Raw genomic sequence first — 23401 nt, forward strand, 5'->3', positions numbered from 1 at the left:
AATTTTATAAAATTCGTTTCAAATAGGATTTGCATCAAATTAATTTGATCTTCTCTATTCGATCTATATTTGATATTGCCACAATACTCCAATCTGAAAATCTTAAACGATTTAACCAGTAAAATCTATAAAAAATACTCTCCTCCCCATAAAAATTTAGTAAAAGTAATAAAAAATGATTGCATATAGCCCAAACTGATACCAATGAAAGAAATAGCTTGACATCCAAAAAACAAGTCTTTGTATAGCTACAGCTTTGGAAAAAGAAAAAAGTTAATTTATTTGTCTGGGGGAAAAAGATGACAAAAACAACTTTTTCACAAACATCTTTTTACCGTAAAAAAGGTAATCTAGATTAGTAGTGTTATAAACATACTGATCTGAAGCATTATGCTGCTATATTCAAGCCACTTGTTAAAATCAAAATTGTCCATCAAAAAACAAACCATTGTACACTATGTCAATGGATAAAAAAGGTATAAATCTAGTAAGAAAAAGAGGATATAAAAAATTTTCAAAAATAAAAACATACCTCAGTAAAGGGTTGAAGACCCCATATTGTGTCATAAAGCCTACCCCATGCCCTCCTAACAAGTGCTGTACACTTTAGTAAACTTAAAGGCCATCTGTCAATAGGATAAACCCTCCTAAGCCGTGTATATGGACATGCAGGTCTTGGGAAGCTGAATAAACTGATACCTTGATAGCTGCGATCCGATGTCTTATTCCAGAGAAATCCACAAATATTTTTAATATGTAAATGAGCTGTTAAGATCTATGGGCCGGACATAGATCTCCCTGAGAATTTGTCTCCAGAGCTTATTGTAAGTGCAAAGAGAGTTACCAGTATGAGACATGTAATGACTGACAGTCTGCTCTCCTGATCTACATGTCTCACACTGGTAACTCTACCTTTCATTTAAAATAAGCTCTGGAGGCAGATTCTCAGGGAGATCTATGTCCAGTCCACCATAGATCTTAACAGCTCATTTACATATTAAGAAATATTTGGATCTTTCTGGAATAAGACATCGGATCGCAGATATCAAGGTGTCATTTTATTCAGCTTCCTATGACCTACAAGCCCAAATTGATGACTTAGGTGGTACGATCCTATGTACAGATTCCCTATAACCTGTCCATTCTTCTAGAAGCCATCACGTACTACAACATTTAGGCAGGGTTAATTTCTGGACAAAAAAAAGGCTTTCCCTGGCAATGGCAGCTGTTTGTAAATCCCCTTTTTATGGGGATTTCTGAAACCACATCCACAGGAAGCTGGGTTGACCGCCTTCAAGAAAGAGGTTAGCTTCATGCAACAGTAAAGTCATTCATTCAAGTTCTTAACATTGCGTTTTGTTGCTCTTTACCCAAGTGAGAGAGAAAAGAAAGAAAAAGAAGAAAAGAAAGTAGAGCCAAAAAAAAAAGAAAAAAAAGACGAGGATGACCCCATGGCAAATATCCCACCACATGTCTTGGAAATATTGAGGAACGCCAAACCAAACGAGTATGAAAAAATTGCCTTCCAGCATGGAATAACTGATCTCAGAGGAATGTTGAAACATCTTAAGAAAAAGAGAGTTGAAATCCAGAAAACTGATGGTAAGTGTGAAGTTTACTTATTGATGGGCTTAGGTGGAATTTACAAATTAACACTCAAGTCATTAAGTCTCGAGGTGATGATCTCAGGCAAAAATTAGAATCAATTCTGGTGAGTCTTCAATTTGCTGAGAGATATTTTTAATCCTTCCAATACTAGAAACACACAAAGGGGTTAGTGTTTTGGGTCTCATTCAGTTTGCTTTTTTAGACTCTGATTTGATTTTTTTAGGTGTTTTGATTTACCTTTTCTTTTTCTACTAAAATTGGTAAATTATACCTAGAGCTAAAATAATTCTAAACTGAATAAAAACTCAGATATTATTTATCATAACATTTCTTATAAGATTGAATGTAACTGCTTAGCTTTTAGGACGCGTTTACGTAAACGTGTAAAAAAACAATTATCTAATTTTCATCCAGAAAACAATTAATGCGATACTTATGATCCATGTGGGACCCGATTTTTTTTTTTTTGGATACTGTATTTTTTTTCCACCTGGACATTTGATTCATGTGAAAAAAACTCATCTACATAGCCCAAATGAAAAACATTGGTCTAAGTGTCCTTATATGAATAAGCTGGACATTTTCAATAGGGCTCATTCACGCTAGCGTATAACACGGCCGAGTGTTTTGTTGGATAGCGCTTGCCCAATGTCATACTATGAGACAATGTAGATCTGCAATTTTTGTTCGGGAACTCAGACAATGGAGAAGATGGAGAAATTAAGTTCTCCATCTTCTCCATACTTGTGCAGCGATTTTTTCATGGAAGAGAATCTGATCACATTAAAAGGACACTCGGATCAAACTCTGACAGAACTTGATCCGAGTGTCATTAGTAGAATCAGCCCGTGTGACCCCGACCTTAATCTTACTATGTTGAATTATAACATTAATTGCCATTGTAATTTTATCTGGAACTTTGTTTTTTTTCTACAATAATATAATTTTTTTTTAAATGAAGACTAGCTTTTTGGACAACAATTTCATGTTCCCAATTTTGCCAAACACTACTTTCATTATTTTTATTGCTAGGATATGCCATCACTTTACGATCTATGTCACCCTCCCAATTAAGGGTGATAGGACTAACGTGTTGGAATAGTGCTTAGTCAATAAATTTGAGTGCAGTTGAATTCTATTTAAATTTTACAAAAATTTGCATTCTCGAAAATGTTTATCTTTTTGCAATTCGCTTCCTCACAGATTCTGAACTGTAATGAGCTATCTATCAAAAGGTTAAAAAGTAAAAATTTGTCATACTCTCCTCATTGCTCATCGATCATCACTTGCCGCCACCTATTCGGTCCTCGTTTCATCACTGCATCTTCTGATCCTCCGCCACTTGTGCTGGAATCTTCGGCCATCTGAATGTGTGCCGGAACTTGTGCCAGAGAGGGTTCTGCACATGTGCATATGTAGGTTGGTGTACATCATGAAGTCATGACTAGAGTTGAGCAACTTTTTCAAAACTTGGTCCCAATTATGATAGGCGGTGAATTTTGTTTTTACAATATTTGCCAAACACAGTTGAATATCATTGGAGTCAATGGGGGTAGAAATGAATGAATGTAATGTCGCGACTAGCGTTGAGCAAATTTTTCAAAATTCGGTCCCAATTATGATCGGTTACGAATATTGTTTTTGCAGTATTCGCCGAACACAGCCGAACATCAGTTGGGTCAATGGGAGTAGAAATGAACAGATATGTTCATAACCGATTATCAAACATAAATTCGGCACAAATATGGCAAATTCAGATTCGGCAACCAATTCTGAACATATTCGCTCACCTCTAGTCATGATGTCACAACCTCTCTCACACTTGCGCAGAACCATCTTTGGCACCTAAAACCCAGATGTCTGTCACAGCTGGAGGTGCTCAGGAAATCAAGTATGAGTGGCAAGGAGGATCTGAAGATGCGGTGAGGACTGGATGGGTGACAGTAATTAGCGAAGGGGCGGAAAGGTGAGCAGTGAGTATAAGGATTTTTTTTTTTTTTACATATTATGTTTATTATGCTCTGGGGTCTGGAGAGACCCCAGACTATAATAAGGGTCATTATATTTACTGAGAATATTTTCTCTGCAAATTTAATTTCCTTGGAAAATCCAAGCAAATTTTACCTGACCTGCTCATTTCTATTGCTGAATCCTGTCGAAGTTTCTCGGCACAGCTGCGATCCCTAACACACATCGAGGAAGGGAACTGCAGCAAGCCCCTAGCTTTTAAGAGGGGGCTATAGTGCTACTGTGCAGAGATAACAGTGAAAATTGATGCATCTCTAAACCAGCACTGTGCCCCCTTCACTCTCAATTAGGGTCTCAGATGTCAACCACTGACCGAATTTCAAATAATGGCAAATCGTTTTTTCCCCAAACATGTTGAATATTAGAAAATATTTGTAATAATATAATGATTAACTAAATGTCTTGTTTTATTCTGCAGCTTTTACCAGGAAGCTTGATAACTGTTATACTGTAGACAGACATCAGAAGATTAAAATACATGTGGAGGTCTCCAACCCTGATCTTCCAGTAAAATGGATGAAAAATGGGCAAGTGATAAAACCCAGTGCCAAGTAAGTGAAAATCTGGACAGTTTTTCTGTACATAGTCTTCCAATACCTTTATGGTTTTGTGCCTAGTTGACAACAAACTCGCCATGATTCGTCATGACTTTATGACAGCGGTGTAATGATCACAGTTGCAGAGTGCCACCACCAGTCCCGTTCGGGAGAGACGGGCCACAGAGTGACTAATCTAGTCCAGGATGGGGGAAATTATTGCAGAAAAGGGCCAGGATGGGACATTTTTCCGGGAAGTGGCCCATAATGGGGTACATTATACCAGGAAGGGACTCGGGATAGGGGCCTATATTCTAGAAAGGGGCCCTGGATGGGAGACATTTTACCAGTAAGGGGCCTGGGATGGGGGAAATTTTTACAGTATGGATTCCAGGACGGGGGACATTATTGCAGGAAGGCATCAGGAAGGTGGAGGATGGGTAAACACATATGTGTTTATAGTATCCAGAATGCAACAAGACCCAATACATCTGTTTAGCGTGCAGGTAGGGGACAGGTCAAAATTTTGCACTGGGGTCCATTGGACTCTAGTTACGCTACTGCTTTAAGATCATTATCAGATGTTATAGATTGAGCTGGGATGGACTTATTAGGTAAAGTCATATTAGTCACCGTTGACTACGTAGATGGCATGTGTAAGCAAATGATCACAGATTGTCAGGTGTCAGTCCCAAGTAACTCTACTAAGAAACCATAAACTAGCTAGCACATATGAAATTCCATCTGCAGCTCAGAAGTGAACTATGAATTATGTCTGAAGATTTATATTTACAGCCCCACCTGTCTTTCTTATTGGGGTTCCCCCAGTCTAGTGCAACTAGATAGGCAAGCGCTTCCTACGGGTATATTATACGCAGGGCAGGGTACTGGCATTTTTGTGTTAGCTATGCAAGTATATTTTTTTTACTAATGCTAGATCACCGTTATAGATGATCAGTGGCCCCACACAAAATTAAATTGAGGTTCCTTGAGGACTTCCTATTTGGTACAGATTTGAAATTAGCAAATGGATTGGTGATCAATCAAATTTGTCTTGAATTTCATGAATTTCTAATTTTTCATGATTTGATTAACAAATTTCCAGAAAAAAATAGGCCATCCATGTTGCTGGGTTTTTCTTAGGGCTTATACTCACTATTCCTAAGCTTGCCTCTCACCTGCTCTGTTGCCGCGGCTGCTCTGAAGATCATCTTCCTATTCCTTCTGCTCACTCTTCACTCCTTGAATCATCCGGCATTAAATCTTTCACGGTCCTCTGGTCAGTGAATTGGATCGCAACTATGTGATCACATGAGGCTTATGGCTGGACGATTTGAAAAGTGAAGAGTAACCAGATGGAGCGAGGGGAGGAACTGTTGAAGCAGGAGAGTTGAGAGTCTGGCAGATGACCAGTGAGTATCTGCTTATATTATTTTTTAACTCATTTTTGCCTTCCATTTAATAAGCTTTGCAGTCTGGAGAGACATCAAAGCATAATCATTGTCTTTTCACTGCAATTTCACAGCAATTTCGATCCAGACGAATGTTATTCATTTCAAGCAAATCCGGTCAAAACAAATTTCAAGAAATTCGCTCCTCTCCACTAGAGATGCAGATGATTCTATTTTCACAAACATAAATTCTAATTGACAAAAAAATTAAATTTCCAGAAAATCTAAACTGAATTCTGACTTACCGGAATAATTAGGTAACGGCTACATCTTTTCTATTGACAGATATGTATTTGAGAATATTGGCCTTAAAAGAATCCTGACTATCAATAAATGCACTCTGGCTGATGATGCGGAATACACGTGTGTTGTTGGTGATGAAAGGTGTTCCACGGAGCTCTTTGTGAAAGGTAAGTGAAGACTGAGACGTATGTGTGTCGGGCCGGGGTGACAAGTGTCCACCAGTAACCAACTCCAGGGCCCCACTTTTCAACTACATGCAAATGTGACATTTTCCTCAATCGCAAATTTATATAACAATTAACTGGGTAGATTGCTAAAAAAAAATAAGATGCCGCCTCTGTACATAGTGATTGAAGTATACAGGGCCAAGTACTGCTCATATAAGAGGGTGGTGGCCCATCGGAGGATTATCCTGTTCTCCTGTGGGCCAGTCCAAGCCTGGGTCAGACCTATATTCATTTGTTTCTCATGAACCAGAGGATTTTACGGGTCCTTTTGGGCCAGTCCAAGCCTGCATATGCTTATTTAGGGCTCATGCAGACTTCCATGAACCTCGGTACCACAACACTTCAATATATGGTGCACAAGTAGGATCCTATCCCTTATAAAGTAGAGAAACAAATTTGGCCCTTGTAGAAAATCAATGAATATTTTGAATATATTTATTTAAAGTGCAGGCAATCCAAAAAGTGACGACGTTTCGGCCAAGTGACCTTCATCAGTTTAACTTCACATGAGCAATAATAGATATATGCACATACATTAGATGTCTACGTTATTTTACGAAAAACTAAGACATAACTATGTAAGGTGAACATCTTTCTATTGACATAGTGCCCAACCCATAATCAAAATATTTTTGGAAACTTAAGTTTTTACCCTATATTATTTTCTTATTAGAGCCTCCAGTGACAATTGAAAAACCCCTTGAGGACCAACAGGCATTTGTAGGTGACAAAGTGGAATTAGAAGTGGAGGTGTCAGAGGAAGGAGCTCAGGTTGTCTGGTAAATATCACAATTCTGTTATTTTTTCTTATTTTACAACCTGTGCGTCTTGTCATAAATGAAGCTCCGGAATATTAAAATTACCTTTGCGATTTCTAAAGGACGAAAGATGGAATAGAGCTGACTCGTGACGAGATGACAAAGTATCGTTTCAGAAAAGATGGCAAAAAACACATTTTGATCATTAATGAAACCAATAAGGAAGACACTGGACGTTACGGAGTGGAAACTAATGGCGGATCTTGTGAAGCAGACCTTGTAATTGAAGGTACTTTTCTGTCCACGAATACTTGATTATTGTCCTGATTTATAAGCTCAAGCTCGATGATGTCAATATTTCTGGCAGATAAGAAGCTAGAGGTCCTGCAGGGAATCGCTGACTTGACTGTAAAGGCCGCTGAACAAGCTGTCTTCAAATGTGAAGTTTCAGATGAAAAAGTGACCGGCCGGTGGCTTAAAAATGGGGTGGAGATCCGACCAAGCAAACGCATCACGATGAGTCATAAGGGCAGGTAAGAAGCTCTATACACATGGATAGATTTTATCTTCAATCACGTATCCTCAATGTTCTCCAAAAGACTTGCAGCCATCTTCTACAACTAACAAGAATGGATGGAGACTCCGCTCCTTTCTTTGACCTCCTTTGAATTATTGCCCTTGAACGAAACATATTGGAGACTAGACTTCATGATCTCTAAGACCGAAAGTGATATATTTCCATATGGGCATTATTTTTTTAAATCAGAAGAGGGCTTCATAAAGGAAAATGACTCTAGACATGTTATTTGGCATGGTATATGTGTTCTTCTGTTCCACAATATAAAGGGAATAAGTCAATATGTTTTGGCTGTGCAATCTGAGAGCAGGATGATATTGGTAACTAGTGTCTGTGTGTCACTTACTAGGCTGTTTCAATACAATCAGTGTTTTATCAGCATGAGATTATCACTACAGGGCTAGGTGCCTCTTGGCCAAACCACACCCCCAACACTGATCAGCAGCTTTCAGTGTGCATAGAAAACTGCCAATTAGTGTTGTGGGCGGGGTTATACACAGCTCAGCATTCTGAGCTCTGTTAGATGAGCAGCAGATGAAAATGTGATTGTATCATTATTACTGTACCCAGTAAATGAAGTGATACATCGCTGGAATCGGGGTTTCTGTACCTATATCATGCTGCTTTCAGATGGGGAAGCAAAAACCTGGTGCAAAACTCCCTTTAAGGGCCTCATACGCATAAAAAAAATCAGCCGTATTTACAAATATCGACAGGACCAGCCGTTTATTTAATTACTAGATTGTGGCCCGATTCTAACGCATCGGGTATTCTAGAATATGCATGTCCCAGTTCCAGAATTTGCGGCAGACTGTGCCCGTCGCTGATTGGTCGAGGCAACCTTTATGACATCATCATCGCCATGGCAACCATTATGACATCTACGTCGATACTGTGCCCGTTTCTGATTGGTCGAGGCCTGGCGGCCTCGACCAATCAGAAGCGGGATGTCTACGTCCTTTATGACATCATCGTCGCTGTGCCCGTCGTTGATTGGTCGAGGCCGCTAGGCAACCATGGCAACCATTATGACATCATCGTCGCTGTGCCCGTCGTTGATTGGTCGAGGCCGCTAGGCTGCATGGCAACCATTATGACATCATCGTCGCTGTGCCCGTCGCTGATTGGTCGAGGCCTGGGGGCCTCGACCAATCAGAGACGTGGGATTTCCAGGACAGACAGACGGAAAAACCCTTACACAATTATATATATAGATTATGGAGGCTTTCAAACGATTACCAATAGATGATGATGAATTTCAACTTTTATTCTCCAATGTGAAAATATGCCACAACAGATGTTACTTTTCTCCCCTATCGAAAACACATTTATGCACAAGTGAACCAAGTGTTCCTGTTTGTGGGGAAGTCGGAAGAGATACAGTAGCACATTGGACTTTACCAAATGAAGGACCAGTCACCTTGGCCTGAGCTTAGGCATTTTTTCAACTTGTATTGTTTTTTGTATAGTGTGTTTTAGGTCTGAAGGGGTAATGTTTCTCCTTGTGGAAAGTGGCATGCCTGACAGGATAGTGTAAGGAGACTTATAGGCCATGCAATTCTCCTCCGAATAATTATATGTGCAGATCACATCTTCACACCTTTAGAGAAGAAGAGGACTTGAACCTTAGTGTCACCTATTTGAGGTAGCCATCCGAAAAGTCAATATCAACCTTTTAACGAGCCTTGCCGGCATGATTTAGGATAAAAGCCAAACCAGAATCTCAATTTGCAGACACATGTTTCGGGATCTATTATATTCTAAGAAGATCCATTTCATTTCTACACTTTAATAAAGATATTTGATCTTACATACCTGTCTATTATTATGTCCTTACAGAATCCATAAGTTGGTGATTGATGATGTCAAACCAGAAGATGAAGCTGACTACACCTTTGTTCCTGATGGATACGCTTTGTCTCTTTCCGCCAAACTCAACTTCCTTGGTAAAGAATAACTACCGTAACTGGTAACCAATTTGAAAGCCATTTGGATTATTTTTTAGTATCACTTTATTCAGTTTTTGAATGCTGAAAATGTCAATTTTCTATGGAAAGTAGTTAATTCAAGAAGTGATACAAGCCATAAGTTCTAGTAAAATACCGTAAAGAAAGTTATTTATGGACTCATAAAACAAATTTATAAATAAATATATATATTTTTTCTTTTTTCCAGAGGTCAAAATTGAATATGTTCCACTGGAAGGTAAGACAAAAATACGTATTCTGTTTAAGCTTATTCCTATCTCAATCGTTTATGACGTTGTGCATGGATATGCCACAAATGTACAAAATAAGACAACCTTTTAGTTGTAGAATTTTTCTCTCTACTAAAATAATCTGTAAGCCTTTTATTTGGCTTTATTTAGATGACTATTTAATAAAAAATGCTCAAAAACACTAATAGCTTCCTAACTTGTAGATAAAGTAAATTTACAATGAAATATTATCGTGAACAAGTCATCGATAATCTTCCGGTGTAAACAGGCTGCCAAACGCCGGATGATCGAGCAAAATGATCTTTTGCTGCACAAAAATATATTATTCTCGGCAGCACATTGTCCTGAGTAAATGGAACAGGCGCTGCCGAGAACAATTGAGATACTGGTCAATTTCCATCATTTACCATGGTCAACAAGTTATTAAACCGATCAGTAAATATTTATCGATCACCGGTCGTTTAGTGCTACCATCTAAATGAACTTTTAGGCTTTATTAACATCTACCATAATGAAAGACACAAATTTATGTCTGACCTGTCATAGTACAGATCACAACAAGACCCCTTTGACCTCTAATGGGGTACTGTGTTATTTTTCCAAAGTGCTAGCAAGGGTAGGGTAAAGGAATTCTCGTCTAACATTTAGAAAAAAATTGGAACATTTTAATCCAAAAAGTTATGGATTGAGATTAGTGCATGAAACATCAGTAAATTTACTCTTGTGTCTTTATTTTCTCAAGAACCACCCAAAATCCATCTTGACTGCAGTGGAGAAAAACCGCTCAACACCATAACAGTTGTGGCTGGTAACAAGTTACGTTTTGATGTCCCAATTACTGGAGAACCTGCCCCAACTGTTACGTGGTTTAAGGAAGATGTGGTAAGATCCTTACTATTGTTAATTCCATGAAGAATGGATCAGATAACTTATTTGAAACCCTATGTTCCCATTACTTGTTTTAATGTGACCTTGATTCATCAGCTTCTAGTGGAAAAGATCTAGAAGTTGGAGACCATTTATGGTGATATAGGAAGGAACATGGCTGGATCAATGTCACACAACCTGTCATCAGTTTGTGATTTATTTTTGTCCCTTTCAGGTAAAGCAGATTAGATACTGATACCTGTGACCCATGGGGATGCTGCTACCCATTTTTTTCTATGGGCTCATTTCAGATGCTTTCATTATAGTGATAGCAGCCACAGTTATTTTTTAAACTTGTCTTCTTCTCATGACTACTCTACTCAAACCCTTCTTTCTACTCTTTGCTACAGAGTGGATAAGCTGTAAGATATCGTGTAGCAATGCTCAATCCTTGTATTTGACGTGATTCATACTGAACTTTTTACTTAAAAAAAAACATATCAGGAAGCCGATTCCAACTTCTATAGGGCGGCCATGAGTTATGGCACCCATACACGTTAGACTATCGTTGGCCGAACCCATCAATATCTAATGGCTGGACCGATGATGGTCGAGGAAGATGTCTATCAGGAGTGTCCGACTTTGGGCTGCCGATCACATTGTTCTCCCTGGAATAAGCCGTCAGTCAACTTGTCAGGCGGTGGCTTTCTCAGAGAAGACTGGAGCGCTTGGCCGACCCAACACTCCTGTGTACGGGAGATTCGACTCAGATGATTGTCAACCGAACAATTGGTCAAAGCATGATATGGCCAACAACCATCTAATGTGTATGGTCGGCTTTCGAGTCTGGTTATCTGGTGCAGGGATTCATTTTTCCTCATGGTAGGGTCTGCTAATAAGATCTTTTGTATGGAACCCAGTGATGTTAAGTATACAAATAGTAAGAGATGCAGAACACATTAAGTGTCTTTTTATCACTAGTGCTGGTACGTATGTTCTTAGTGGCCACAAAACTTCCAAATCATTTCCCTGAGGTTTTTGTAAGTTTCTATGCATAAATATTTCTTACTGTATTGCATAAACCCATCTAGTTTTGTTTCTAGATTGAAAAATTGCATTTGCCTTAATACTTTTGACCAACCAACAAGATTTTTGTGGTGTTGTGAGATACTTGAAGTCACGTAAAGCACTACACAAGTCTCAGTCATTTAATAATGTTCAGGTATTCACATGGATCACATTCACGACCCTGAAGTCAAAGTCAACAACCTGCATCATGCGACGAGGCCTACTTGATTGTTGGAGGATGCTATTGGAGAATACAATGTACAGATGATACATAAAACTAATTACCTTTTATATATATTTTTTACAAGTTTTTAAACGCATTGTCATTTTACACAGGAGTTTACTGAAATTGATGGAAGAGTACGTATTGAGCCAAAGCCTGATTTAAGCAGTTTTGTCATAGAAGGAGCAAAGCGAGAAGACGAAGGCAACTATAAAATTGTTGTGACCAATCCTTCTGGAGAAGATGCTGCTCAACTATATGTAAAAGTTGTAGGTAAGTAAAGACAGTCTGTCACGTTGTGATACAATTTCATCAGATAGGTTCTTCAGGTTAGAAAATGAATTTTTATAAGCCCCATTGGGGAATTATGTGGTTGTTATCTGTTTAGGATTTCATCTCATGTGTACATGGTTACGAAGAGCATCTCTCATTTTGGAGGATCAGTCTCATCCTGCATTAAAGGGAATCTATCAGTTGCATACACCCTCTTAAGCCATCTATATGGGCATGTAGGTCATAGAAAGCTGAATAAAATGATGTTGTATTCCAGAGAAGTCCACATTTTTTTAAATATGTGAATGAGCTGTTAAGACCTATGGGCTGGACATAGATCTCACTGAGAATCTGCCTCCAGAGCTTACTTTAAATGAAAGAAGTGTGAGATATGAAGATAAGTACAGCGGACTGTCAGTCATTACATGTCTCACACTGGTATCTTTCCCTTTCATTTACAATAAGCTCTGGAGGCAGATTCTCAGGGAGATCTATCTCCGGCCCATAGATCTTAATAGCTCATTTACATAATAAGAAAAAACAGGTATTTCTCTGGAATAAGACATCAGATCACAGATAACAAGGTACAGTATCATTTTATTCAGTGACCTATGACCTGCATGCTCATATAACCAGCTTTTAATGGTTGATCCTACTGACAGATTTCCTTTACATAAGCACCGTGTAAAGCTCTATTTCTCCGTTGGTGGTGCTGGAGGGAAACTAAACAGTTACTGGCACATTTCCCAACAGATAATAGCTTATCAATGGGTGTCCTTGCACTAGGACACTTTACCACTTTGTCAGAAGACCCTTCTAAAATGTAAATTACACCCTATTAGGACTGGCGGAATGCACCAATTTTAAATAAGAGACAATATAAGATGCGTTCGCAGTCCGGGGTCCACCATGCAGAGCAGACACCTGCTGCTCGGTAATGGCGGACTATATGGCGGTATTAAGAGAAGACACACACGGGTTAGCTTCACCCGGTATGAAGGAAGCGAACCCTGTTGCTTCACAGGGCTGCGATACTGCACAGAGAACGCAAGCAAGGAGTCACAGAACTCTGCCCCAAGACTCAGGGCCAGAGTCCCTCGAGACCTCTTGCACTTGACACCGTTACAGTATTGTCAGGAGTAAACTAAACTTAAAATAGGTTTAGCGCACTGGGTGCGCGCAGCGCCACTCTGGCGAACACCACTAACCGCTGTAACTAGAGACAGATAAGCGCACTGGTTGCGCGCAAGGTGCCGCACTGGCTAATGCTGCTGTTAGATGCTATAGGTTGTGCCTGGTGCTGGATGGCACTCAGTGGCACTAGACAGCTCCAACATTCGCGAGCATTCATCAACACTTGGGATGGGAATGATTTGGAGCTTTCACCAGAACAGGCATACATCCACACACACAAACTGATTCATACTAGCGCATGGCCGCACGGCCATGCGAACCTTTTATACCTGCAGCTCTCCAGGACCTTCCTAGTGATCCAATAGGAGCCGCTACAGGACCTGAGCATGTGACCCCCAACCTCCAATGAGAGGTTGACCCGTGGGCATGCTCAGTAGGGGAAAAGCAGGAGATAGTCTCTGGAACGTCTGCTCGCCACTGATCAGTGCTGGCTACAAGGGCTGAGCCTGGAAAGGCAGCAGTAACCAAGTGCACAGTATCAGCTTGAGCCAGACGCTGGGATCGACATCTCTGCTGAGCAGGTTCTGCTGTGGCTAGAGGAGAATGGGAGACCGCAACGGACATGGTTTGAGATTCCCCCTGGGCAGCGGCGGGAACTTGACACCTAACACACCCTACACTGAGCTGCACTGGTGATGTTCCTGTTTACTAACAATCTAAAAAAAGAAAAAAAAAACATTGTTTTTCCCTTTCAGACGTTCCTGATCCTCCAGAAAATATAACAATTGTTGGTGTTGGGGAGGACTGGGCCGATGTTGTTTGGGATCCTCCTAAGTATGATGGCGGTCAAGAAATTTTAGGTAAGAAATTTGTTCTGCTCTTTAATGTAAATATATTTCATTTTATTTTGCCAAGTCTGTTCATGTCATTTTTTAAGATGAAGAATTGTAATAATCTTCAACTCTTTCTTTTTTCTTATGACTTTGTTGCCAAAGTTTTATTAGATTATTAGATAACCTACTAAAGCCTAAAATATAATTTCCATTTTTTCTTTAGGTATAATTAAATGTTCCCATCAATGTAGATGGAATGAAAGAAAATAAAAAATATTTTGATCTACCATTCCACTAAAATGCTACATCTGCGCTCCTTACTAATCAGTTTTTACAGACTTATTGGCATGATTTCCCTTTCTGTCATCCTGCCAAGCTGGCCAAATACGCGGAATATGTGTTGACAAACCACTTAATGGACCTACAGGTATCTCTTCTTGATCAACATGGCAGCAGATGTTTGGAGAATCTATAGCCCTCTACACACTTTAGATTGATGTTGGCCAGACAGTGGTTCAGCCAAGATCTATGTTGTCTGATTTCCCATACATAAGAGTGCTCCCTCTGCCGAGCTATCCTGTGTTCTCTATTAGAAAGCCACTGCTAGACATCTCTGGTGGCAGCTTATCACTTAGAGCAGTGTTCCCCAAGTCCGGTCCTCAAGAGCCACCAACAGGTCATGTTTTCAGTATTTCCTTAGTATTGCACAGGTGATAATTGCATCAGCTGGACAGGCAAGCATTTAATGACCTGTGCAATACTAAGGAAATCCTCAAAACATGACCTGTTGGTGGCTCTTGAGGACCGGAGTTGGGGAACACTGTCTTAGAGAAGAAAAGGATTGTTCATGCCTGATCCTTCTCTCTTGCATCATAATCTATTGGGTGGGACATCTGGGAGGCCCTATAAACATTAGACTGTCGACAAAACTAATCTACATCGGAGGGTTTAGATGACGATTTTCTAATGTGCATGGAGACCTTTAGTCTTCTCCACAAATTAGATCTTTGGCCAATCTACATGGATGGCAGATATTAGCTAAATGTTAATGGATAGCTTTATTTACCTACAATTTTAAGCCCTTTTGCATCTACCTAGATTTGCCTATACACTTTCAATAACTGTTGCCAACAACTTTTCTACCTGACCCCCTATACATATACTGTATGTGTCTCCAGTGGAAAGAGGGTAGACACATATGGTAGCTGTTTTTTTGTCCTCTTAGTACAAAAGGATTGGACATCAAAATTCATCTTACAACATTCTCCTTTCAACCAATATCATCTGTCCTGAGACAGTCGAGAAGGATCAATACACATGAAATTGATGAGTTTGGCCAAGTTTTTGCCAATGTGCATAGCAATATTAAGTTTAATTGAATACGAGTACATTAAATAATTTATAATATAGTTGAGTCATCCAAAAATATAGTGCAAATATGTTATGCATTGATGGCTAAATAAATAACATTATCATTGTTGAGGTCCACCACAAATGTAGGATAGGTCAATCAAATAGCCTATACACCAGGCATGACCCATCAGAAAAATGTCTGCACTAAAAAAGGAAATATTTAGGACAAATGTTTATTGGGTCAACCACCACTGGAATGTCTTATTAAGTTATCAAAGAAAAACAATTACAAAATGTTTTCAAAGAACCTCAGTAGTACTACAGATGTTTTTTAATTGTTTGTTTTTTACGTTCTACAGGATATTATATAGAAAGAAAGAAGAAAGGTAGTCAACGTTGGATGAAGATGAACTTTGAAGCCTATACGGACACTAAATATCAGTCAACCAATATGATTGAGGGAGTCTTGTATGAAATCAGAATCTTTGCTGTCAATGCCATTGGCATTTCTCAAGAAGCCAGCACCACCAATCCATTCATGCCTATCGGTAAGGACTTTTTTCTTGCATGTTGTATTACAAATAAAATTGTCTAACTGTTGTAACAAGGTTATTAATGATTGATTTAGAGCTGTATGGTAAGATTAAGTTCCATGTGGATGGAAAAAATGAAGATATGATTATATTACCAACTAACTGCAAAATAGTCAGTATCATGTTTGAAGGCATTGTGCAAAACATCTGCTCCTCCGCTTTTGAGGTTATCAATTCATTATCTTTATTGCTTGAAAAGGGGTTAAGTATTAAGGTACCTCCACACATAATGATTTCGTTAACGATATCGTTGCTTTTTGTGATGTAGCAACGATATCGTTAACGAAATTGTTATGCGTGACAGCGACCAACGATCAGGCCTCTGCTGGGAGATCGTTGGTCGCTGGGAAATGATCAGACCTTTTTTTGGTCGCTGATCACCCGTGTGTGTGACGCTGATCCAGCGATGTGTTCACTGGTAACCAGGGAAAATATTGGGTTACTAAGCGCAGCCCTGCGCTTAGTAACCCGATATTTACCCTGGTTACCCGGGGACTTCGGCATCGTTGAAGACAGTTTCAACGATACCAAAGTCTTTCCCCTGATCGTTGGTCGCTGGAGAGAGCTGTCTGTGTGACAGCTCCCCAGTGACCACACGACTTACCAACGATCACGGCCAGGTCGTATCGCTGGTCGTGATCGTTGGTAAGTCGTTTAGTGTAACGGTACCTTTAGACCCTATAGATAGATCACTGACTCCAAAGGCTGCACTAAATGGGGTTACTTTTGTCTACACTTCTGAAGTTTATTATTGTGTTAGAGCCTTGGCTCATGTGAGGACTCTGGTACTTTTGGCAAAGTATTGGCAAGTATCCATTAGCTCACTGGTGGTGCAATATAAAACTCTAATCATTTGCAAAATGTTGAGATGGGGCACACTATTTTTCATGATCATGACACCACTGTTTTATGGTCACAGGTCACTGGTGGCCATGTTGCCACAGTCAGAGGGGGTAAAAGAATATGTGAAAAAACATGGAACTACTAAACGACCTCATTTACGTGTTTTGGCCAGCTCTTATGTTTTTGAACTGAAAGGCCCTAATTCGTCAAATCAATTTTCCAGAGTTTTGGCATAAATTGCTTTGAAAAGTCACACATTTTTGACGCAACACAAAGTTGGCAGAAATGTGAAACTTTTGACCTTTTCATGCCAGTTGCTCTGCATGCGAGGTCTGAAAGGTGGTGGCCATATCTCATATCGGCCAAATTCGGTGACAGGATTTCTTTAATGAATTAGGAGTGTCTGACTCCAACATGGAGTCAGAGTAGCAAGAAATTCACCAGTCTTGAAGAATCGGGGCCTAGGAGTTTGTACAATGGTCTTACGTTATCCCAGAACCACCGACTGAATGAAGAAGACGTTCAGCATGAACACCTCTGCTTCATTAATTTTCTATGGATATCTTATAAACTTGGTACAAACCCTTTAAAATAGATGTAAATATATCAAGATTTAATGGTAAACCAACAAAATACTTTTTTTCAGCTCCAACTAGTGAACCTCTACACTTGACTGTTGAGGACGTCACGGACACGACCTGCACTTTGAAATGGAGACCACCAGATCGTATTGGCGCTGGGGGAATTGATGGATATCTCATTGAGTACTGCAAAGAAGGAAGTAAGTACTGGTAATATTTTCTATATATGTCATCGCAGCTATGGCGGGAGGCGCAGAGGACATATTAAAAATAGCACAAGTTGGGGTGGGGGACTGTGTTGAAGATTTTACATTGAGCTCAGAAGGTTCAAGTTACATAACTGATACATGTGTATGTGAGATTAACAAAGGGGGATTTCTGATAAAAAAAAATTAAGATCTAATAGTTACAAATAATTAATTAAATAATGAAACAATTGCAGAATTCTTTAGAATTAATTGTTGTAATTTTTATAATTCATTATGAGAACTATAATAATAAATATTAATAATTTTATTAGTTACTTACCATTATATCACATTTTCTCTTTAGGGGATTGTCGATCTTTGGGTACATTTTTGTTTACTGAAATATAAGTATGTTGAGCTAAAAAATCATTTTTGCAATTAGGTTTAATTTAATTTGCATAATTTGACTTTTACAGGCTTTGTTTCCCTGGGCATTGATCTGCAAAAATTTTAATGAAACCCAACTACAAAAATTATTTTTAGCCCTAAATGCATGCAAATGTTTACAAATATGGATAACCCCTATAATAATTTTGTTTGTAAATTGACAATTTAAAATCTACATTTGTTTTAGCCGACGAATGGATTGAGTCCAACAAGGAGCTTGTGGAAAGATGTGGATACACTGCGAAGGGTCTTCCCACCGGGGAAAAACTTTTCTTCCGAGTCCGCGCCGTCAATATAGCGGGCAAGAGTGAGCCAGCAACTCTTGGTCAGCCAGTGACAATCCGGGAGATTGTGCGTAAGTTACTTTTGTGGACTAAATACACATTAAGTGCTGCTAAATTTTTGTAAGGTGCAGTTTATAAGCCTAAGCCGGGAGTGAATCGAAAAGAATTGGAAATATAAAGGAAGGTGACATACTTATTGTTAGGGCTAGCGGAACGCACCGAGTAAATAGATGAAGTTACTGGTGCGTTCGCAGCCCGGGGTCCACCGTGCAGGAGGAACCAGCTGCTAGCAAATGGCACTATATGGCGGTATAGGCGAACTCTGTTACCTCACAGAGTCGCTGATATAGACACTGCGTCCTGTTAAGCTCACAAGAATACACAGAAAACTGCTGAGCAGATAGCAGCCTGTGATCATGTAGTCAGGAAAGCACACAACCAACTCCTCACCGGAGGTGCCGGTATTCTAGGGGCTTACTTCAGCCAGTGCCCTGAACTCATGCAAACAAATTTGTCACCGGAGGTGCCGGTATTCTAGGGGCTTATTTCAGCCGGGGCCTTGAACACATGCATACATGACCACACTGGTGCAAAGCACATAACTAGACTAATACTAGCGCATGGCCGTGCGGTCATGCGCACCTCTTATAGCTGCTGCAACTTCAGGACCTTCCCAGAAGGACCAATGGGAGGCTGCCACAGAACTTGGGCAGGTGCAGGACCTTCCTAGAAGACCAATGGGAGTTGCTGCAGTACCTGAGCATGTGACCCTTGATCTCCAATGAGAGATCTTACCCTGGGCATGCTCAGAAGGAGAAAAGCAGGACTTAGTCCCAAAGACATCTGCTTGCCGCTGCCCAGTACTGGCTACAATGGCAGAACCTGGAAAGGCAGCAGTAACCATCCGCACAGTATCAGGCTGAGCGAAATGCTGGGACCGACGTCTCCGCTGAGTAGGCTCCACTGGGGCAGGAGAAGAATGGGAGACCGCAGTGGAGATGGCCCGAGATTCCCCTGTGCAGAGGTGTGAACTCGACCCCTAACACTTATGATTTCTTTTGAATGTTGGCTATAACTCTACAATCAGTGCTCTATTGTCTTGATTTTTTTTCACAATTTTGCATTTTTGGGTTACTGGCATTATCTCCAAATGTTGCATTTTCTAGGTGGCTTCTCATGGGTGGTCACTTTCCATAAATCGTAATAACAGGCAAGGGAATAACTAAGCGTGCAAGCATGACTAGCTCTAGGTTAGAAATTGGGCAGGGTGAAGCGTAGGTGCACACAGGACATTCTGGGTTTGAGAGGGCAAATGCTCTATAAAAGCAAGTCCAGGCTCCATTTTTTGTCTTAAAAGTGCGCTGTAAACAAATATCTATGTGGAGTATATTTTGTAATATTCACTTACTGTAATTACAGAGTCACCAAAGATCCGATTACCAAGGCAACTGAGGCAAACCTATATTAAGAAAGTAGGAGAACATGTCAACCTTGTTATCCCCTTCCAGGTAAGGTGAACTGATCAGAGAGCAGCATGGTGTAATGTACTGGAGTGTGTGACCTACAGACCGGTGAAACTAGAAGAATACCCTTTTAAAGTCAGGTGGACACACCCAAACCACCGTAAACAGGCGCATAGAATTAAGAATACAGTGATGGCGTTTCCATTGAAAAACATTGGTAGTCAAGGTGGTTGACCTAAAATTACTATACTTTTTCATCAGTCGTCATTGTTCATGTGTTAAAGGTGTTGCCTTGGGGCACAAATCTGCAGTCATTCTGCAGTGTGCACTGTCAGGATTCTCCATTGCAGTAATGTGACCCCTTGTATGCGATTTGAATACTACCAGCCACATTCCAACTAGACGTGTCCAAACTAGCTCAACTTGTATTATGCAAGTCTGCACACGTCTAGTTGAAACGTGTCTGCATGTATTAAAATTGCGTACTTGTCACACATCCTCTCAGCTCCTGGCACTGGCATTGGAGAATACTGACAGTGTGCACTGTGCACACTGTCAGGATTCACAAGTCTGCCATCATATACAATGACTGCAGACTTGAATTCTAAGCCTGGGCAACCTCTTCAACGTTGAAGCCCTCCATAAACTTTAGACTAACGTCAATATCAATGAGTTTGGAAAATATTGTAGTGTGTATTGGGGAGACGTCAGTTGGGCACGTCAGATTTCAGACTGCCAATCGCTTTGTTCTCATGTAGGTAAGTTGCTACTAGAGATGTCTGTCAGTGGCTTTTTCATGGGGAACACAGGAGTACTTGGTCAAAAAACCACTCCTGTGTACGGGAGAGACAGCCAAGATGGTTGCTGGCTGAACAATTGGTTGTCCGACAGCCATCAATTATGTTTCAGGGCCTTAAGCCACACCGGCAATCTATTTTATTAATATTGAGAGCATACTATAGGGAAGGAGATAGTAATTAGTGGCTAATACAGTGAGATAGCACCTGTTGACTATCTGACATTATGGAATGTCATACTTACCTCCCCATTTATTTTTGCATCTCTGCCTTTTTTGTTTGGTTATTGGTCTCTTCAGTCTGTTTTTGATTTGCACCAAATATTTCTTTTCAGTTGCTCCTTTTACAAGTCCTTATTATAAGTGTGTGCCCATTTTTTTCCAGTGCCCATTGCTCATTGTTTTGTTTTCGAGACATTTACGGCCGATCCATCTATCGCGACTTTTTAAAGTACCAATTTTTTTGCACAAAGGTGCTCCAGTCACCTCATCGCTCTCACCCACTGGAGTAATTGTATAAGTTTTGCAACATTTTAGTGGGTCATGCAACTTTCTTTTTTGCTATAAAAAAAAGCGCAAAACAGCTCAAAAGTAAAAATAAAAATAAAAAAAAACCGTTTTGCCCACAACTCGTATACCACGTGTTTCAGATGGAAGAATTTGGCTAAAAAAAAGTCAATGAATTCAGCAAGACAAAAACAAGCGAATCAACTTAAAAAATAACCCACAATAAATGATAAATTGGGCCCTTAATGTTTGGTTTATGATATACAGTTGCTTGAACCCTGGTGATTCTTTGGTCTCAATCATCTCTGATCTCATCGTCCTTATTCTTTGGTGGCTTCATCTTGCTTGGAATTACACTGGCATATCCCATATAGAGCAAAAATCCCTCACTAGTGTGCCAGTCCACCCAGCAGCTACGAGCCATGGCCAACCAGTGACACCAGTTGGCACTCATTGGCATTACCCCATGCATGCAATCCAATATTCAGTATAGTGTGTGGTTTCGATGGCAGTGAGACTCGGGTTGCCACCAGACTGATAAGCTAAGGTCTTAACCAGCATTAACACCAGAAGGTTGGTGGCAGGATTTCCAGGCAATTGTAAGCTCATAAAGTTTAGCATTTCTTGCAGTCAGATTATTTCCAGTAGTCTGGTATTAGCACTAGTGTAAAATTGCAGCAAGTAGAGCCAGTAGGGCTCACGTTAAGAAGTGAGACAACTGTAGCCTGTCGATCTACACGGTCATCTCTGAGACACATTGTCCATGATTCTTCATTGTTCTAGCCTCAGTTTTCCAAAGTCATTTGTTCTTTATTAGTGGCCTTAGTATTTTACTCCTTATTCGCTATACGTTTTTGGCCATTTTGTAAGTTGAAGACAAACATTCAATATTTTGAAGGGTTAAGCAACTTTTTGAGTTAAAAAAGCTTAAAAAAGACTGAAAACCAAAAACAAAGAATATTTTTTTATTTTGCATCATATTCATCAACCACATACACCATTTTAATGGATTCCACTTTAGTGGAGATATCACGATATCTGAGCTGTGCTTATGGGAGAAAAGAATCCTAAATGCTATAAAATTCAGGTTTTTATTTACATCGACACGTTTCGGTTTTGGACTGCCTCCTTTTTCAAGGTAAAAATAGAAAATTATTTTACCATGAAAAAGGCCGAAACGCGTTGGTGTAATAAAAATCTTAATTTTAATGGATTGAGGGTTCTTCGTTCCCACAAACGCAACTCAGGTACTGTGATATCTGTACTAATGTGAATTGATGCCTTGAAGAATTTTTTCTACCAAGGTTCTAAGGCTCTTATAGGTGTTTCTAGCTATTGAACCTGTTCTACGCCCGTGTGGCGAGCATTTATATTGGTATATGGTCTCCATCCTACATGTGCTGCTCCATCCTGCGTCCTCATCCTGTCATGAGCTGCTCCCATCCTGCGCCCCCATCCTGTCATGTGCTGCTCCATCCTGCGTCCCCATTCTGACATGTGCTGCTCCATCCTGCGCCCCCATTCTGACATGCGCTGCTCCCATCCTGCGCCCCCATTCTGACATGTGCTGCACCCATCCTGCGCCCCCATTCTGTCATGTGCTGCTCCCATCCTGCGCCCCCATTCTGACATGTGCTGCTCCCATCCTGCGCCTCCATTCTGACATATGCTGCTCCCATCCTGCGCCTCCATTCTGACATGTACTGCACCCATCCTACGCCCCCACCCTGTCATGTGCTGCTCCCATCCTGCGACCCCGTTCTGTCATGTGCTGCTGCCATCCTGCGCCCCCATTCTGTCATGTGCTGCTCCCATCCTGCGCCCCCGTTCTGTCATGTGCTGCTCCCATCCTGCGCCCCCGTTCTGTCATGTGCTGCTCCCATCCTGTGCCCCCATTCTGTCATGTGCTGCTCCCATCCTGCGCCCCCGTTCTGTCATGTGCTGCTTCCATCCTGCGCCCCCGTTCTGTAATTTGCTGCTCCCATCCATATGCCCCGTATACTGCTCCATAAAGGTTTATGGCCCCCATAAGATGCTCCATAGTATATGCCCCGTACACTGCTCAATAAAGGTTTATGGCCCCCATAAGATGCTCCATAGTATATGCCCCGTACGATGCTCCATAAAGGTTTATGGCCCCCATAACATGCTCCATAGTATTATATGCCCCGTATGCTGCTGCGATATATAAAAAAAAATAACATACTCACCTATCGTCGCTGGGCGCCGAGTGCTGGGGGGCCTGAGCAGGCGGGGACACCGGCGCGCTGTGGGGGTCAGGTGCCGGAGTCGCCGCTAGCTC

The 23401-nt window shown here is 40.6% G+C and overlaps 1 protein-coding gene across 3 annotated transcripts in view; it reads left to right on the forward strand.

Moving 5' to 3' along the window:
• Positions 1 to 23401, forward strand: part of LOC138651741 (myosin-binding protein C, fast-type-like) — a 158355-nt gene that overhangs the window by 106565 nt on the left and 28389 nt on the right. For all 3 annotated transcript variants that reach the window (XM_069742191.1, XM_069742192.1, XM_069742189.1), the window contains 15 exons: positions 1376 to 1602; positions 4055 to 4187; positions 5909 to 6033; positions 6767 to 6872; positions 6974 to 7140; positions 7219 to 7384; positions 9268 to 9374; positions 9604 to 9633; positions 10389 to 10528; positions 11918 to 12077; positions 13967 to 14071; positions 15757 to 15945; positions 17480 to 17614; positions 18237 to 18404; positions 19753 to 19841. In XM_069742191.1, coding sequence (XP_069598292.1) covers positions 1376 to 1602; positions 4055 to 4187; positions 5909 to 6033; positions 6767 to 6872; positions 6974 to 7140; positions 7219 to 7384; positions 9268 to 9374; positions 9604 to 9633; positions 10389 to 10528; positions 11918 to 12077; positions 13967 to 14071; positions 15757 to 15945; positions 17480 to 17614; positions 18237 to 18404; positions 19753 to 19841 — 2047 coding nt within the window. The remainder of the gene's footprint in view (positions 1 to 1375; positions 1603 to 4054; positions 4188 to 5908; positions 6034 to 6766; positions 6873 to 6973; positions 7141 to 7218; positions 7385 to 9267; positions 9375 to 9603; positions 9634 to 10388; positions 10529 to 11917; positions 12078 to 13966; positions 14072 to 15756; positions 15946 to 17479; positions 17615 to 18236; positions 18405 to 19752; positions 19842 to 23401) is intronic.

This window comes from Ranitomeya imitator, chromosome 10 (genome assembly GCF_032444005.1).
Source record: "Ranitomeya imitator isolate aRanImi1 chromosome 10, aRanImi1.pri, whole genome shotgun sequence".
Taxonomy (NCBI): Eukaryota; Metazoa; Chordata; class Amphibia; order Anura; family Dendrobatidae; genus Ranitomeya; species Ranitomeya imitator.